Source organism: Pelobates fuscus, chromosome 4, assembly GCF_036172605.1.
Source record: "Pelobates fuscus isolate aPelFus1 chromosome 4, aPelFus1.pri, whole genome shotgun sequence".
Classification (NCBI taxonomy): domain Eukaryota; kingdom Metazoa; phylum Chordata; class Amphibia; order Anura; family Pelobatidae; genus Pelobates; species Pelobates fuscus.
In genome coordinates, this window is record NC_086320.1 from 202,017,290 (window position 1) to 202,037,184 (window position 19,895).

The window sequence follows — 19,895 nt, forward strand, 5'->3', positions numbered from 1 at the left end:
CCCTATTCTGCTCTGTGTCAGTGTGTATCAGGGTCTCTGAGGACAGGTGTCAATCCATATGTCAAGGTGTCAATTTGTCATATCTCATGTGTCAATCCATATCCATTGTGATTTAGGAATGTTAGGTGATTTATGCCCTTTATGGATTAAAACCAGACTCTGCATCAACTGTGTAATTTTCCATGGGAGTTTTGCCATGGATCCCCCTCTCAGGCATGCCACAGTCCAGGTGTTAGTCCCCTTGAAACAACTTTTCCATCACTATTGTGGCCAGAAAGAGTCCCTGTGGGTTTTAAAATTCGCCTGCCCATTGAAGTCTATGGCGGTTCGCCGGTTCACGAAAGTTTGAGGAAGTTCGCGTTTGCGAACCGAAAATTTTATGTTTGCGACATCACTACTTGTGTCAGAATGCATAATTAAATCATAGTGTGAAAGATGAGAAACTTGAACGTGTGCTAAGATTTACTTGTGTAAAATGAATACCATATATTACATTTGGTAGTATGCTTTGCTCTCTCTCATAATACTTATGTACTATATGAGATGGAATCCGTCTGACATGCAGATGGTATAGGTTATAAGAGTTCTTATATTCTCTTTTTTGAAACAAAAAAATGTAACTTCAAGAAGAGGAAATGAAGCTCAAAGGACAACAGGTACCAGAAATTATCCAGATAATGGGTAGACATGTCCATTGGAATCTTTTTAATCAAGAGCTGCAACTTGCATTTACTCATAATAGAAAATCAAGAGACAAAAAGAAAGTCAACAAAGAGTTCCTCCTCCCTTTCTTGGGATAAAAGAAAGATTAAAAAAGAATAATTGGAACAGATTTTTTTTATTTATCTCCTATATTATTATTTATCCCCTATATACCCTGTTTATTTTTATAGGTTTTTGTGTTTTGACATATTTTCTAACTTTTTAGTTTGCAGAGAGAGCAGTGGCTTGAGGGGTCCTCACATTCAGGTAATTATGGAACGATAAGAGAGGACAACAAGGTAGGACATAATGTAGTCAGTTTAATATTGATTAAAGAAAAAAGGGAATTGAGCTTACATTGTGTGGAGCTGATAATTGGCTCCAATTGATACGCCTGGGCGGTACAGTCCCCACCTATGGATATGAACTTGGTATCTTGGTCCAGGGGAAGGAAGTCCAGTGATATAAAAAGAACACAAGCAATGCCACTAATATGATGTAGTATTTTAGGTATATTGAATGGAGTTAATATTTATAAGTGCACACTTTGTTGGAGCCTTCTGCTGGCTTCTAGTGAATAGTGTGAAGTAAAATGATCCCCGCCCTTGGATTCATGTGTCTTTCCCACTCAATGTATGTAGCAGCAATCCTCACCTTGGTGCATTTAGCTTAAACGAGAAATAAAATATAGTGCTAACTGTATATCTGTATATTAAAATCAAATAATACACACTAACGTGTTTCACCTAGTCAATGGTCTTTTTCAAAGTATTTTCCTTTGAAAAAGCCTGTTTTGCTCAATCCATAAGGCGTAGGTGGTATGTTCCCCACCAAGGAATGTGATGTCCATATGTCGGGATAACAACAGGAAGGTCCAAAGGTTAATTTAAAGATAACATAAATACCTATTATAAAAATTAAGCAGAAGTAACACACTAACGCATTCTATCTAGTCAACAGGCTTTTTCAAAGGAAAATACTTTAAAAAAACCTGTTGACCAGGTTAAATGCGTCAGTGTTTTCATTTCCTGTCATTTTCCTGTTTCCTTTTTCATTTCCTGTTTAATGTATATTAATATACAGTGAGCACAATATTTTATTTCTTGTCTTATCCTATATACACTATAGTGAGGATTGCTTCTACACTACATGATCCAAGAGTGGGAAAGGCACATATAAACAAGAGTGGAAGAGTAGACATTCCATTCCATGCTACTCACTGGGAGCCTTCAAAAAGATGCAGTAAATGCAAGTGTGTATTTGTATATATTAACATTGACATTCATTATAACTAAATACTATACCATATTAGTGTCAGTGCTTGTTTTCTTTTTATATCCCTGGACTACCTCCACCTGGTCCAAGATACCAAGTTCATATCCACAGGCGGTTATTGTACTGCTCAGGCGCATCCATTGACGTTAATTATCTGCTCCACACACTCTAAGTGTATTCCCTTTTTTTTCCTCAATCAATATTAAACAAAGGTATATCCTACTTTGTTGTCCTCTCTTCTCGTCATACTGACCTAAATCTAACGGCTCCCTCAAGGCACTGCTCCCCTCCCCCTGCAAAAAGGAACACTATAGCTATAGAAATACAATCCTGAATAAAGCCCAGGTCCCTAAATTATATAGGTAACCCCATTTTTTCGAATAAACGTAACAAAGCGTAGTACAAGTGTTTGTGTAATATTGTTCCTCTGCTATTAAATACATTTATTATTTACTTACTTAGTTAACCTACCGTAATAATGTAGCAGGAAACAAGTTATGGGTTCAGAATGGTTTCAGGAGACAAATGGAGCAACAATCCCCGTACCTATGCCACAGATTTTGTTAAAGTAAGAACTGTCATCACCCTGTTATCCAGGCAACCCAAGACCTGTGCTCATCAACAGCTGTATGCCAAAAACCCTGTACTGGACACCTGGGAATCCTTTGCTACAGCCTTGACCTCCTTGTATGAGGACCCCTTCCGTGTCTCCACAGCCAGGACTTCTCTCCGTTCCCTTAAACAAGAAAGCCGTCTTGTGGAAAATTACATCACAGAGTTCCGTGGCTTGTCATCAGCTGGACTGGACTCAATTAAACCGCCCTAGTGGATCAATTATGCCTTGGATTAAGTGAAACCCTTAAGGATGAACTGTCACGAGTGGGAGTTCCAACCTCCCTGGAAAAACTAATGGTGCTAGCCACCCAGCTGGATCTCCAGTTCAGAGAAAGAAGACAAGAGCGATTTGAAACAAACCCTCTGCCTGATCAACGCTCCCAACCTGCTTGTGAGACCTATACCCCTATCCCCACTATGGACATAGAGGAACCCATGCAGATTGGAGCACTAAATACCATGCTCACAGTAACTGAAAAGGCCAGAAGGAGAGACAAAGGCCTTTGCTTCTATTGTGGCAAGGGAGGCCACTATATCAACTATTGCCCGATATGTCCTCCTCGCCCTAAACATGTGGGGGTTCTGTATCACCATCCAGCAAGTCCATCATGACCCCGTTTTTATTAAACTCTGCATGCTACTGGACTGAAAAGACCACCTAACCAGACCAATGGCACCATCATGATCCCAGCTAACCCTGCTCCTGTTCCAGAGCCTCAAAAGGAGGCTACCTTCCAATACTCAGCTTTTGTCTCCCCTAAAGATTCCTGCTCCAACACAGGATCTGTCCCCAGACTGTGTAATTACCTCCAATGGAACCGTGGTTCGCAGGCAAGATCTTTGAACAGGCTCTTAAGGCCAGAGCTGCATCCCCTTCTCGCTCCTTGCCTCCACAGCCTTCTCGAAGAATAACAACCTGCAAAATGTTCCTCTTGTAACACTCTCAGATTCTGATGATTCTAATGCCTATACAGACCTGGATTTCCTGTCTGAACCTGAACTGGACTAGTTGACCCCATGTCTGTTCGCGCCCGGAGGTTGCTCTGTCATGGCACAGCCCAAACCCTGCAGTCTGCAAGGTGTAACTGCCCCCTTAAGAGACCTGGCTGGGTTTGAACTAACAGTTCCAGCATCTCATCAGTTTCTCTGCCATGATATCCACCAGGGGGCTTCAGTTTCTGTTTGCATTTTTCTGCTTCCTTGCCTGGAATGAGCAGTCCGCCTGCAACCCTTTTCCAATTAGGGTCAGCTGCATCTAATTAGCAGGCTGTAAAAGCCAGCCCTGCCTGAAACCTAGCATCTGGTCATTTTGCCTGTTTGGTGTTTCCTGCCTGATCTCTGCTTTGCTACTGACTGATTTCCTGGACTCTGACCTCTGCCTGCTTTACTGACTTTGTTACTCCGCTGCCAGCCCTCACTTCTGCTTCTCGTCTGACCCTGCCTTTGGATTTCCCCTTAATCTGTACTGCGCTTCTGGATTTTGCCTCCTTCCTGTACCATCTCCTGCAACTGGGCTCCCCTGGTGACTGTTACACTTGCTAGCTGGACTATGTTTTAGATTTTTTTTTTTTTTATAAAATGGCCACGTATTAACAAACATTGATTATTTTTACAGGATGTTTAATGTGTCAGAGACCTTTAAAGATGCCATAAACCTGCAACAATCACAACTTTGGCTATGTTAAGAAAGAGGACATGGATTCACTCAGAGAAAACAACATATTTACTTTGACCACTTAACCAGAAGGTAAACTTTCAGTTGGGGATATCGATGGGTGTATATGATAAAGAACAAAATAAATGGATCAGAAACATATAAGGCCAGACATGTTGCTAAAGGTTATAATCTATTTATTTGTTAAATGGAGGTGAACATGGCCTATTTACATGCTCCAATTGATTGTGATGTTTTATCGTGTTTGGCCTCACCAGAACCTTTTCTGGCACCTTGCCATATGCCCCAAGAGAGATTGCAACCTCCAGACTGGTGCCATGCTGATGAGACCCACAAGACTGTGTTTTGAATCATAGCATATGCTTTGGATTTAAAAAATAAAAATAAAAAAAAAGTTTAAACCAGAGCACATTGCTAAGAGTATCATCAGAAATGTAGTTTGATGACTGAAACACAATGCCCGTCTGTGCTTATTTGTATATCAATATGGGAGGTCTGTGATAGAAAAACATGATGGAAACAGGATTTCTTCAGTTTCAATGCCCAATACGTCCAGCTTGAGATGTGCATGTGATGCATAACAGTATTTTCTTTTGTATTTGCACTGTAAGGACTTCTATCGTTTTTGACCTTAGCACAATCATGCTGCACTATATATATATATATATATATATATATATATATATTAGCACAAATCAGAGCAAGTAGTGTTGTTGAGTTATTATTCTAGAGAGCTCTCAATGGTGCTAATAACAGTAACATGAGTAAAAAAAAATGTTTTGCCCCACCTCCTTCCCAGAGCATAGTACATTTGTGTGTGATATTGTTCATCGAACATTATACAAAGTTCATATACACCTAGTTATCCTACCCTAATAATGCACTAGGCAATAGTTCTTATGAAATTCTGTTGCATGTTTCATTCATTAAAGTAAACAAGAATGTAGCAGCGTTATATGCAAGCTGGGTTCCCCAGATGTATAGAATTTTTTTTCCAAACCTAGTAAAATCATTCCATACTTTCAGTACTCCATTCGTGTGCAATTAGGAGTCGATCATCTTGTTGAAGGGGCAGGGCCTGACCGCTGTCGAGCAGGATGCAGGTTGATCGAGCTCCTCAACATAGTTAAGATTTTGAACCTCAAAAAGGCAGAAATGATGCAATCTTGATTCTGAAACAGGCACTTATCACAAGGGGTGTGATTGGGTAACTCCTGGACCAAAGCATCTGGATTTTGAAGGTACCTCACGGGGACGAAAGCTTCATGCGGCCTGCACCCTGGTCCTGGGTGGGAGACGCGGCCAGTTTCTCCCTTTACCATGACTTCACTGTACTTTGGATATCGCTCCCCCCCCTCCCTGGGCCGGTGGGGGTTATCATGCAGGACATGAATTGCTCTCAAATTGCTCAAACACTACTCTGCTGGTGAGAAATTGTGACCTACAAGATGACGATGCATTTGATACTGCAACACAGGGCTTGATACTACACTAAGCCAATCTAACTGGCCTTCATTGCCAAACCATAGCTCAAATGGAGGCAGTTTTTGAATGCTGATGTGCTACACTGGTATAGTGCATAAAGCTAGTTACCTCAGAAACTTTTCCACTTGAGGGATAGTGGAAGCATCAGGGAGAGAGGTCTGGGGCCCAATCACGGGCTACTCGACTTTGATAGCTATTGTCACTATTACTTTATGCTTACCTGGCCTGAGGGCTGCTCCGGGATCGACCCCAACTTACCAGCCACACAAACACAGGAATGCAAGACACAACCAACAACATCCACACAAGATCCACATGGCCTTCCACATTTTCACAGACAGAAACTTGGACTCTGGGAGTCTCTGAGTTTGTGGCATTGAGGTGTTGGCTCTTGATCATGCCTGGGGCTGGGTGGTACCTCACCTTGGCACCTCTGTGCTCCTCACCTAGGGTGACTATATATACAACATATGTGCAACATATGTGCTGTCAGGGAGTTGACTGACAGTGACTGTCATTTATTCTTTATGAGCTGCCATGTGCACAATGAGCCCTGTTATTTTTTAAGTTGCAGATCTCCTCCGATTTATCCTAACTTTGGTGACTTCAGTCCAAGCGGTATACAAGCGGCATTTACTCAATGATACGCATTATGTTACATTGTATCCTTAATCATGTTGTCGGTTAGTTTAGCATGAATTTTATGTTATTTTATATTGCTTATCCATTGACATACACTTGTCTAACCTGTTTCTTACTCTTAAAAAAGTGTGTTTACTTAGACATCTCTGTAATAGTTAAATTTGCAGTATGCTTGACCCTATTCCTACTAATGTCTTCACCCACTGCTGTAAGAGCTCAATGTTTTGTGTATAGTGTGACTACCATATCTTACTGCCCCAGCTGTATACCGGATTCACTCTGCTCAGATAATGTATACTGGGATTAAATTCCCTGAAATTCACACGATGAACTTCATATTATGTAGGATAGTATAACAACTTAAACAAAGACTTGAACAAAGGTTTCCCCTGGTACAAATTTCCATAAATACTCTAGCCCAGGAAATCCATTTCTCCTATAAAGAAATACATTTTTTTTTGTGGTCTATATCAAGTAATACTGTATAGAAGTAGCTGATAACACACACATATCAGTTTTTAAAAAGGCGTTTTCACAGTCCTAATATTATTCCTTCTTGATGTGTCATATTTGCAATCAATGTGCAACCAGATGTTAGCTTTTATCATCTACTCCATTTTCTCCTATACAATCACAAATTTATAGATACCCAAACATGGGGTGTAGGACATTCAATGAAACTGTATATAAACATACTCAGACAATAAGTACATGTGAATGTTACTCTCTAGTGTGGTAAGAAAAGCAGTTATCGTCAACCAAGCCCATACACTGGTATAGGCAGCAACTAGATTAAAATTTTGGTTGTTTCACGTTCTATATATTGATATTGCTAAACATTGCATGATTTATAACATAACAGATGCATAGGTACATATTTGTACAAATGGATGCTCTAAGCATCTACAGCTTATTTTAATGGTTGTAGTGCAAGGAGTCTTTGGGTATAGCAACTCTGACATTTTCAGCTTTCTTGGGCCTGCCTCCAGTATCTCAGTGCTCACATCCTATTGGAGTATTTTGATTATCTGTCTGTCTGTCTTTATAAGCAAGGTAAGCATACATACTATACGTTATACTTGGATTGGTATTTACCTATAGCAGTTGTTTGAAAACTTATTGTAACTCGAAAATGCGATTAGCACACCAAACCCCACACCAAGCGAAAAGCAGATCTGAGTGGCGGCATCAATCCAAACCTTTAAACAAGACGAGGGGCCCAGCATACAAAGAATGGAGGGAGGGGAAGGGAAAAAAAGGAAGAGCTGTTATTAGAGATAATTGCAGGAAACTCATTCAGCATAAAGATGAAAGATACTGTTGAATACAAGGTAATTTCACCAATTACTGTTGTATGCATGTGTCCAATTCCTATTTCTCAGATTATTGCTTTGAGTTATCAAGTCGTGAGCACTCTGAGGCAAATTAAGCCCCACTGCTATGCTTTCTTATGGAAAACGACATATTGGTTCAGATTCATTGTAAATTAAAAGAATGGGATCAATAGCTGCGTTTGTTTTGTAAAATGCAATTTATTAAGCTGTCAGGAATCTTTGAAGACAAATTTGATATAATCAAATTATTATTCTGTCAATGTAAAGTGAACACCAATATGACCTTAAATAAGAAAACATTATACCTGTTTAAGCAGGTTTACCATTAAACAGCAGTTGTACTGAGGAGCAATTCAACAGATTAAAAAACAATACTATGTCAGACCAGACAATCTAATTTAATTGAGTTCAAGAAATAGTTTGTTCAGTTACCATTAAAACTGGAAGAACCACTCTTGGCAATATAACAGACACCAAAAGTGCAGGATTATCATATTTTAAAATGTAATTCCAATGGAGACTCAGAAAACACCTGGACCATTGGTAGTCCTTGAGGGATAAGACTTAAACCAAAGTCCTACAAGCATTCAGATGTATCTCATATAATTTTATTAAACTGGTATACTGCAATATTTTTCTCTATATTTCACATTTATCTTCACATTGATAAGACTAGCCTGTTTTCAGAAGTCTGTTTTATGCTGGATATGGCTAGGGTCTCTGTAAAAAAAAAAAAAAAAAATGGTAATCCAGAGGTGGATCTCTTGATAAATGTGCATAACGTAGCATCAACTGCACCTCAATGATAATTCCTAAAGAAAGCCACAATTAGTTGCTTCATATCTTTTGTGGAGGGTGTCTGCTGGCATTTCTCTTTTGGACTTCTCACGTGGGTGGGATTTATTTATGACACAGGTGGGCTAAAACTTTAGGGAGTGTTTTGTGACTATTTTATTTGAATACAATAAAACAAATCATTTAGTTTCTTTAGTACTCTTGTCTTGAAAAAAAAACATTTATTGAAATCATGTTATGACCACAAACTAAGGGCAAATTGTTTGTTCTAGCTTAAGAAAATATATATTTGCATAATTTGGTAATTAATTTGCTCCACATACAGAAATATTCCATAGTCCAGATCTCATTATGAAGCTGTGGCAAAGCTGGAGTTGGAACACAAAATGCTACAGAGCTAAGGGAGAAAAGAAATCAGAGCAGTGTAGATGTAAAAAATCAGGGGATAGAAATGATCTTTTACATTATGTCAATTACATGAATATAAATGTTCATTTTATATCTATTATGGTACAATTACCACTGGTATCTTTTTATAATTGTAATATTTGGTATTGTTTATAATTCAACAACAATTAGCAGTACCCCATTACAAGATTTGGAGGTCATGGTGGGTTGATTGGAAGTAAATTGCACTTTGATCTGCATGCTGTTTGGTGAACCAGTGCCACATCCAATGGTGGCCCTGGGGAGAGAATTGGGAAAACTGTGTTCGGCATGAAAATTGTGATATATACTACATAGCATGTCTCAGTTATTAAAGGGTTACTTCAACCACAAACAATATTTTAAGAAAACATTGGTTTTGATTCGAGTAAACTTTTCTATCCTGGTACGCCTCTCAAACCTTCAAAAAATAAAATAAAGCTTAAAAAAACCTCACCTCTGTGCTTAGCCCAATTCTCCTCCACTGATGTAACTAACCCAACTGCAGGGCTGAAGGGGAGGCAGGGGCAGCAAGGAGGGGGCTGTGCCACCATTCAGCACCTGTTGCCAGCATGCTGTGTGTTATGACAACAGCTATCCAATATGCACAGAACTGATATTAGCATAACAAGACGTCAGGGCTGTCTCATAGCAACCCCAATGAAACTGTCAGAGGTGACTTTACAACACCTCCTGCAGCAGAGGGGTTAAACTCTGAGTCTGTATGTACAGCATTTCATACCAAAACACGGCACAAACAGACTCTGGCAACATGACCATTTCAAATCATTGATGTGGTCATGGTGCTTTAGTTTTGAATGGAAAAGGATGGAAAATGAACAAGGGAGTAAGTTGAAAGGATATATAAACTCAGGACAGCAACAGTAAAGGATAGCTTCCATATATATTGCCATGGGATGAGGTGTTAGGGTGCAACACTGTGCCTGTGGACCCCAGCAGTATATCTTGGGCCGGCCCTGGCTTTGAGTCTCTGAATGTAAGACTAAGATAAGCACTTTCATCTATAATCTAAATAAGGTAAAAATAATAAATGAATACATTAAAACAAAGAGAGGGTGGTATCTTAGAAGGATTAATAAGTGATTAAAGTAGAAACATAATGTATTGGCATTCTATTTCCTAAATCTATGTGCATTTTCATCTAATGCGACTGTAATGGTGTATTGTGTAAGTATAAAATAGCTTGATTATAGTCATATTATACAATTGATTTTCATTTACAACATTTCCAATTCAATCATTAAAGACTATAATTAAGCTTACCGAAGCCTCACAGAGCCGAAGAAAGTCTACACTTAGATACGCTTTAATGCCATCAATAGCTCCAGGGAGAGTAATGCCACGAATAAGCAGTGCTGTTAGAACAAAATAGGGCATGGTGGCTGTAATCCACACTACCTGAAAACAAAAACATCAATGAAATCTGTAAGCAATGAACAGACGATGTTAAAAAAGTGTAACTTGGTCACAGCCTAATCCACTGACCATTGGAAAACAGTATCATATAGCAAGACCAAACATATTTTAAAAAATCAGAAGGGTTTAACATGTACGTTTTTATGCACTGAAATAGTGCACCCTGCGGGGTCTAACCTTAGTGAGCCGGCAGCACGGCATGCATGATGGGCAGGCAGTATGGCGTGCATTTACGACAGGCGAATCTACCTTTAACTCGGGTGGATCTGCACTTACCACTTCACTGACCCACCCTCTTTGCCTCCCTCCTATAGGCGTATTGATTCTCAGGATGCCGGATTTGGGAGGTATGCAATGGTACTCACAGACAGAAAGGCAATAGCACAGAACACACAAAATACATGAAATTCCAGGTTGGTTGTCTACATATAATTTAGACAATACAGTCACAAAACATTTCATGGTCAAGATTAGCCAACATTCATTAAGTGTACATGTGATTATTAACCCCTTATTCACTATATATATATATATATATATATATATATATATATATACATATATATACACACATACACACACACACTAGTTATATTTTTTCACCCTCGATTGGTGGGAGCATTGGGGGACCAATAAGCAGATCTTTCTTAACAGGTTCGGGTACACTGGAGCCAAACGGACGGGGAATAAGTAGCTCTAGGCATGTTACAATTTCAGTGTATTTGCCCTTACAAAGCTTCTCCTGGAGTTTGGATGTTAATCCTGCTATTTAAAATCAAACCACAGAAAGTATAATTTGTGTACATTAAAGGTAATCTTACTTTGCCAGAAGTTTTCACTCCTTTCCACAAACTGAAATAGAGGAACACGATCACAACAAGAAGGCAGGATGTCAGTTTCCAACGAGGCAATCCTAAATTATGGATTCCTTGACTTTCATGAAGGTGTAAAACACCTCGTCTAAAAATAATCATTTAACAAAATTAATATTTTTACTTGAGAACACCCTCGCAAAAACTACAAATACCTAATATTACTGCTTAAATGATTTTCCAGGTTTGTGCAAGTTTATATAAATGTAGAGACATTACAGTAGATGGTAGTTCGGTATCAAAATATTAACATTAATCAAAATGTAAACATCACATTTTATTGAATTTAAAACTATGGGGCACATTACAATCTATCAATATATAATTATACAGCTGTCGATTTATTAATATTATTTTATTTTTTATATAGCGCCAGCAAAATTTCATAGCACTGTACAATGGGTGGACTAACAGACAGGTAATTTTATTAAAGACCCGGAGGCTCCTATTATGCTGCACTCTTTCTTTATTTCCCTCAGCAGCAAAGAAACATTATTAAAAAAAAAACATTAGAAACAGGTCTGCCTTCATATAGGCAATGTCCGCCTAGCAACATGATCATCCAATCAGTGTCATCCTTTCCATATAGCTGGCGGAGCGTTGATGACCATTTCCTCTTTCTTTGCTGCTTGCCCTCAGATAAGTAGATCTCTCACAGTTCTCCAACTGTGGGATCCTCTAATGCTTATTCTATTTGATTTACTATTTGTACTTTAATTGTATGTAATAGTTTTTTGCTATTACTATATTTCTCTATTTAATTATCTGTAATAGTACCCTGTACCTTTATTGGTACTAACTGAATTATATCTCTCAATACTTCACCTTTATTCAGGACTTAACCCTTTAGTCTGGGTGCCCTGATTTGCAGGACTTTACAGGTCCTGGTTGTCACTTCACAATTACCCGCTTTATTTTCGCGGGCATCTGACCCGACCGCGCATGCGCGCCCAATCAGGGAAGCCCCAGCGGGAATCCTTCGGTCCGGCTGTATGCCGCGGTCGGATTTAATTCTGACCGCGCTTTCAGCCGCACACCACCTCTCTCTCCCCTTGCGCTGGGTAACTAATAGTACCGCGATCGGCGGTTACTGGTTTAATCGTTCTCTTCCGCGGCGGCCATCTTTTTGGTTTCCATCGTCGCGGTGGCCATTTTCTTCCGTTTTTTTCCCGCCCTTTAACTCTGGAACGCCCACTCCGTCCCATGATCGGAGTTGGTGTCCAGTATTAGTGGCGGACGGTCCCCCCTTTCTCTTGCTCCCCCCATTATTTGATAATACCTGTGAGTAATTGTATTTGCCTTGCTTTTACAAGTATTGTGTATCTGGTAGTTTTCTGGGTTACTTAACCCTGCTCTAAACTTAGTATTAAAGTAATTTAACAAATTTCTGCCTGTCATTTCAATTGCAATTATGCAATCCCCTAATGATATACCTGGTCCCTCAGGTACAAAAGCTGACCCTCAAGCGGCCTTGGGTTTTCCCCCTGTAGTTTCTGGGGATGAATTGGATTTCCCAGCATCAGAGGAAATTCAGGCTATCATGGACACTACTGTGTCCAAGTCTGTCTCTAAAGCCCTGGCATCTGCCATGGACATTATGTCTTCCTCTATATCAAAATCATTTACCCGATGGGGGCCCGAGCAAGATGGCGGCGCAGACGCGACCGGCAACAAACAGAATCCTCACCGCACCGCCTGCTCGCACTCTGGAGTTCTTTGACCGACTCTATGCTAACCTGCGGATGAAACTCCGCACCAAGAGTCAGCACCTTCACCAGGTCGTGAGGGAAATGGCGGCATGGATACGCCCGGCCACCCGGCGCCACCTATGTCCCTACCCACTCCGAGCCCCCAAAACGGCCTCCAGCCGGGGGAGAAGCAGGAGACCAGAGGGCCAGGAACCACCAACACAACCTATTCACCCACGCACAAAGCAGAGTGAGTCCACCAGGCCTGATCGACCCACTTACCACCAGGTGGCACCGGTCCTGGACACAACGAGATCGCTTAATAGCAGACGGAGCAGACAGAGAGCCCAGCCACGACCCATCGGAGGAAGAACCCCGAGGGGGCACCAACCCTGCCGCACAGGTACACCCAGCACCCAAGAGACTCATACACAATGCCAGCGGCCCAGCAGAGCAGGCGTCGGCTGAACACAGATGTCTCTATACACTGGGTCCTGGACACCTACCCCAGGCACCGGAGACGGCTCCTAAGCATCAACACAGACTCTCAGTGCACCCGGTTATATTGCCCTACGGACTCTCTCGGATTAATCCCCTCTAGAACATTTCACACTGAGAAGGACACACTCCACGGGACTCTCACATTAAGTATTGCTCAAATGTTTTGCTTGACGCAACTATTCTTAATTTCTGCTTGATTTCAATATGCCATCTCATACTGAAGCAATTATTTCTAATCTTTACATAATATCATTATGTCTCCTCACACTCACTGGTTGTGTCCCTAGACAGCCGGCTACTGGCCATCCCCATGTTAATTAGCCTGCATGTCTGGCAACCTATTATTAATATGTGTTCCTCTATGAATATAACATGCAACAATTTTATAATATGTTTGATTAGTCTGGCATGCTCACTATTAACCATAAGCATATCAATGCCATGTTTAATTACCTACTAAAATCTAAAATCTACTGTAACTGTGATGGCAAAACTGTCTTAAACATACCGTATATACTCGAGTATAAGACGAGTTTTTTGGCACATATTTTTGTGCTCAAAAAGCCCCCTCGTCTTATACTCGAGTCTAGGTCTGTATTATGGCAACTTACATTGCCATAATACAGACCATGACATGTTGGGGGCCGGAGAAGCTGTTACTTACCTTTACAGCAGCTCCGGTCAGCTCCCAGCACGTCCGCGCGGCTCCTCTGTTAAGCTCCCAGTGTAAATCTCGCGAGACACGCGGGCCGCGAGATTTACACTGGGAGCAGACCGCGAGACCTGGACAGCCCCCCCCCTACCCCTGAACAGCCCCCCTCCACCTAGACAGCCCCCCTCCACCTAGACAGCCCCCCTCCACCTAGACAGCCCCCCTCCCTGGCCAAGTATGAAGTAGGGAGGGGGGGACAAAAAAAATGATTAAAAAAAGTATTCAAATCTTAAAATAAAAAAATAATAATAATGCCCAATTGATGGGAGTCTGACTCCCTTTTCTAACTCCCTGTATTTAATGCAGAGTGTGTGTGTATTTAATGCACACACTCTGTATTAAATACAGGGAGTCAGAAAAGGGAGTCAGACTCCCATCAATCTGAGTCACCCTCTTGCACCTAAAATGCAGATGTGTGTGTATATAATGTAGAGTGTGTGCATTATATACACATACACTCTGCATTATATGCACACACACTCTGCATTTTAGGTGCAAGAGGGTGACTCAGATTGATGGGAGTCGGACTCCAATTTCTGACTCCCTGTATATAATGCAGTGTGTGCATTATATATATATATATATATATATATATATATATATATATATATATATATATATATATATATATATATATATATATATATATATATATATATATATATATATATATACACATATACATATACATATACACACACACACACTCTGCATTATATACAGAGTGTGTGTGTATATAATGCACACACACTGCATTATATACAGGGAGTCAGAAAAGGGAGTCAGACTCCCATCAATCTGAGTCACCCTCTTGCACCTAAATTGCAGATGTGTGTATATAATATTAAAATCATTAAAAAATAATAAAAAATGCCCACCCCCCACCAAGGCTCTGCATTACACACACTGCACTCATATACACACACTGCACTCATACACACACTGCACTCATACACTCACTCACACACACTGCACTCATACTGCACTCATACACACACACTGCACTCATTATATACACAAACTGTAAATAAATATTCAATTAATGTAATTTTTTTAGGATCTAATTTTATTTAGGAATTTACCAGTAGCTGCTGCATTTCTCACCCTAGTCTTATACTCGAGTCAATAAGTTTTCCCAGTTTTTTGGGATAAAATTAGGGGCCTCGGCTTATATTCGGGTCGGCTTATACTCGAGTATATACGGTATTTGCTGATTTATAGCCAGCAGTGGAAAGTTAGACTACTATATATAGTTCTGCCTGCAACAATAACCCTAGACAAACATAACATGTAAATTTCAGATATGCCTAACCTCATACTTTTTAAGTGTTACACTCTCCTAGTCATCGCGATGGTTATTCCTGTGCCAATAGTTAAATCGGAAATATATAATTACACTAAGTCACCCCTGTTAACCTTTAAAAACTGTGGCTCTACTATGGTTCAACAACAAAAGTTCAGCGTAAAGAATGTGAGCCGTGATTAAAACCAACGTTTATTGCCTAGTGCCAACCGTTAATAACACGCCACTAACATTCTCAACGTATAAGCTGTCTTTCCCAATGATGCAAAGCTGTATACATATTAGCCTCGTCCAATACACGTTTTAACCTTGCTTGCTAAACTTTAACTTAATGGTGTTTAATAGCTCATTATCCTTTTGTTATGTATAAAAAAAAATGTGCTGTCTCAACTGCCACACTTGAAATGTTTTGAAAAATGCCTGCAGATGCTATTGTGGCTTTGCACGCTTGTTGTCACTTTTCGCACAAATAAAATAAAGAATTTAAAAAAAAAAAAAAATCATTTACCCAAGCATTAAGGCAGGCCCAACAAATGGTCCCTCCGACCGCCATGCCAGTCGCGATACCATCCACTTCTCACCCACCACGCCCCGGCCGCAAAGCCTCGGCAAAAATCAAGCACTCCAAGCCAATGATGGACAGAAAAACACCTGTCACAGATGGCGCGAATATTAATCCACCACGCAAAAGAGCCTCTAGCCGGGCAAAAGCGGCTAGGCAATGGAAGTGGGCTAAAGCCCAACCTGAGTCCACTGAGTCAGAACTCAGTTCGGATGAGGAGAGTGCCCCTAACATAGACTCAGATCAGTCTAATGATTTGTCCGACTTAGATTCGGACTACGGAATGGATAAGGAGTTTAATCCCTCCAATAAAATAGATACCACTGGCACATCCAGTTCTGATTTAAACAAACAGGGAAACATCCTTGACCCACAGGGCGAACCATTGTTCGAGCCTGATGATTCACGTCACCCCCGCTCTGCGGAATGGTCACCGGCTGAGCATGTGGCGCAATATGTTGCTTCACAGATTCGTAAGCCTTTGGATAAGGCAACACGAAATAAGCTGAGGGCCAAATGCCCACGCCCAACCGTACCAGACGAGGTCGGTAAGACACCCCAAGTCGATCCAAAAATCATACAATTTCTGAGCAAAACGGGTTGGAAACCTAAGAAAGGCTTAGACTTTTCGCTCTATAACTGCCAAGACAAAGTCTTGGATATCTTAGGTCCAGCGACCAAAATTTTTGAAGCCGTGGAGGAATCCTTGGCGCAAGACGAGGCCTTAGACCGCCTCACTATTAGAGGTTGGATTCAGAGGGTGATATGCCTCATAGGCAATGCCAATACAGCTCTTGCTACAGAGCGTCGCAAATCTATACTGATTAAAATAGAGCCCAAACTCGTAAATATGGCAATTACTGAACCAGGAGCCCAAGCAAAAGGGTATCTTTTTGGAGAGTCTTTTGTGAAAGACCTGGGCTCATATGTCCCAACATTCACGGCCTTGGACAAGGCACAATCAAATCTAAAAAGGGTGTTCCACCCAAAGGTTTTTGTTGGGGCCGTCTGTCCGGCAGAGTCAATAGAGGCTCGCGCCCGAACCGAGGCTCCTATATGGGGAGAACCCCCTTTCCTGACCAGAGGTCCGCTCCGACGTTCTTCCCCCAACGAGGCAGACCTTGGGTGTCGAGAGGTGCACGAGGCGCTCCTTCTGGAAGATGTCCTTACGGTAAGCTACCTTTCTCAATTTTCTTCACATGTGGCGATAGGGGGCAGACTCACACATTTTTCCCACGTCTGGGCTCTAATTACGTCAGATGTGTGGATCCTCAGGGCAGTCCAAGGGTATCTCATAGATTTTGTATCCCTGCCTACTCAACTCTCCCCACCCAGGGAGATTGCTTTTTCTCCAATAGACACGACCCTCGTCTCTGAGGAAGTTCGAGATTTGGCACTCAAAGGTGCTATTCAAGAAATCCCAATGTATACCCCGGGTTTTGTGAGCAACTTATTTATTGTCCCCAAAAAAGGGGGCGGATCCCGCCCGGTCATCAATCTCAAACATTTAAACACCTACGTAACCTACCATCACTTCAAGATGGAGGGCATCCATTGCCTACGAGATTTGCTCCAGCCAGCGGACTGGATGGTCAAACTCGACCTAAGAGACGCTTACCTCACAGTACCCATTGCGCAGGCGCACCAAAACTTTCTGCAATTCACATGGCAGGGAAGGAAATGGCGGTTCCGCTGCCTTCCCTTTGGGCTCTCTTCCGCACCTTGGTGTTTCACCAAGCTCATGAAGCCCGTTATCGCTACTACGCAGTTGGGGGATTCGTCTAATCATATACTTAGACGACATCCTGCTGTTATCCCAGTCAGTATCACTACTCCATATTCACCTCGGTTGGACCACAACCTTGTTACAGAATTTGGGCTTCATTATAAATTGGGAAAAGTCCATCCTAGTCCCCACTCAACAAATAGAGTTCCTAGGACTCTTGGTGGACTCAGAAACGCAAACATTGCATTTACCAACATCCAAGATGAGAAATATCAAGAAAGAGATAAGACGAGTTCTTACCTCTCCGCAAATATCGCTCAAACACCTGGCCCGAGTGATTGGGCTTCTAGCAGCCTCCATACAGGCCATATTTCCGGGCCCCCTTCATTACAGAGCCCTGCAGCGCTTACAAGCATCACACCTCAGAGGCGGCGCCTCATACGAGGATACTCTGACTCTAGACACAGAAGCGAAAAAAGAACTCCAATGGTGGCTCCTACATATGGAGGCGTAGAATGGCAGAGCCATCTTCGGCTCGGCCCCAGATGTAGTCCTAGAGTCGGACGCGAGTTCTTACGGTTGGGGTGCACGCTGCGGAGATATCTCCACAGGCGGACGATGGTCGGAAGCGGAATCCAGACTCCATATAAATTGCTTAGAACTCCTAGCAGGATCCTTTGCAATTCGCAGCCTCTCCCCGACACTGTCCCAGTGATAATTGTAAAATCCTTGAATTGTAAACAGGCAAATGGACGCACAGGAACAGAGGGAATGAGGGCCCTGCTCAATGAGCTTACATGCTAGAGGGAGTGGGGTATAGTGACACAAAGGGTATAAGTAGGGGTAATGAAATAGGTTACTAGAAAAGTATTCACTGAGAACTTGGGAGGTTATTTTTGACAGTTGCAACAGTTCACACTAACACTAACAGTTCAAATTATATGCTTTCCTGAAGAAGTGTGTTTTCAAAGATTTTTTGAAGGAGTGGAGACTGGGTGAAAGTCTAATGGAGAAGGGAAGGGAGTTCCACAGAAAAAGTCTTGGAGGCGAGCATCAGATGTGGGAGTACGGATAGAGGATAGACGTAAGTCTTCGGCAGAGCGCAGGAGCCTCGACAGGACATACTTGTGTATTAGGGAGGATAGGTAGGTTGGAGCAGCATTATGTAGGGACTTCGATGATCCATTAGCTATGACAATGCAATTACAATCCCACTGTTCCAATACTATAGAGCAAGCATGTCAAACTCGCGGCCCACGGGCCGCATGCTGCCCACAATGGACATCTTTGCGGCCCGGTGAGCCCCGAGTACATGTTTAGTGTTAAAGCAGAGTAGGCACCTGCTCTCCCCACATTCCAGGTGCCTACTCTGTTAAAATCTACCTGGAGGAGCTCAGTCTTACTGCTCCTCACTGCTCCCTCGCACGCACGATCTGTATGCCAGGTGCCGGAATATTACGTCATATTCCGGCACCTGGCATCACTAATCTGCATGACGGAGCAGTGAGGAGCAGGAAGGCGATCTCTAGATAGAAGATCCCCACTGGACACCAGTGTGTGTGTGCTAGAATGTTTAAATGTGTGTGTGTCAGTGAGTGTGTGTCTGTCAGTGAGTGAGTGTGTGTCTGTCTGCATGAGTGTGTCTATGTCTGTCTGTCAGTCAGTGAGTGTCTGTGTGTGTGTGTCAGTGAGTGTGTGTGTCTGTCAGTGAGTGTGCGTGTGTCTGTCTGTGTGTGTCAGTGAGTGTGTCTGCCTGTGTGTCTGTCAGTGAGTGTCTGTTTCTGTCAGTGAGTGTGTGTCTGTCAGTAAGTGCCTGTGTGTGTGTGTGTGTGTGTGTGTGTGTATCTGTGTGTCTGTCAGTGAGTGTGTCTGTGTGTGTCAGTGTTGCAATGGGCACGGCTGGACAGTGGAGGACCTGGAGTTACACGGAGGCACACAAAAGCCACATCACATTCCAACGTGACGTTGACGTGCTCCACCTTCACAGGGTTTCAAGAAGTAGCGTGAAGTTTCACTTTGGCACAGGGTGCGGACGGCGCCATTTGGGGTATACCAGAGGCCAGACTCCGTAGTTGCATACTGGCAGCGCCAATGTGAGTGGAGTCGGCTTGTTGGCTGGGGTGATGGGACTTAGTAGAGAGGGGA

General features: G+C 42.0%; 2 protein-coding genes across 2 annotated transcripts in view; both read right to left on the bottom strand.

The window, feature by feature from the left end:
* The window catches only part of OTULINL (OTU deubiquitinase with linear linkage specificity like), a 394,233-nt gene that overhangs the window by 209,198 nt on the left and 165,140 nt on the right, over window positions 1–19,895 (bottom strand). The gene's annotated exons all lie outside the window — the stretch shown is intronic.
* Window positions 1–19,895, bottom strand: part of SLC6A3 (solute carrier family 6 member 3) — a 162,540-nt gene that overhangs the window by 45,237 nt on the left and 97,408 nt on the right. The window contains exons 5-7 of the mRNA XM_063450566.1: window positions 11,208–11,346; window positions 10,234–10,368; window positions 7,490–7,593 (exon numbers count right to left, since the gene is read on the bottom strand). Coding sequence (XP_063306636.1) covers window positions 7,490–7,593; window positions 10,234–10,368; window positions 11,208–11,346 — 378 coding nt within the window. The remainder of the gene's footprint in view (window positions 1–7,489; window positions 7,594–10,233; window positions 10,369–11,207; window positions 11,347–19,895) is intronic.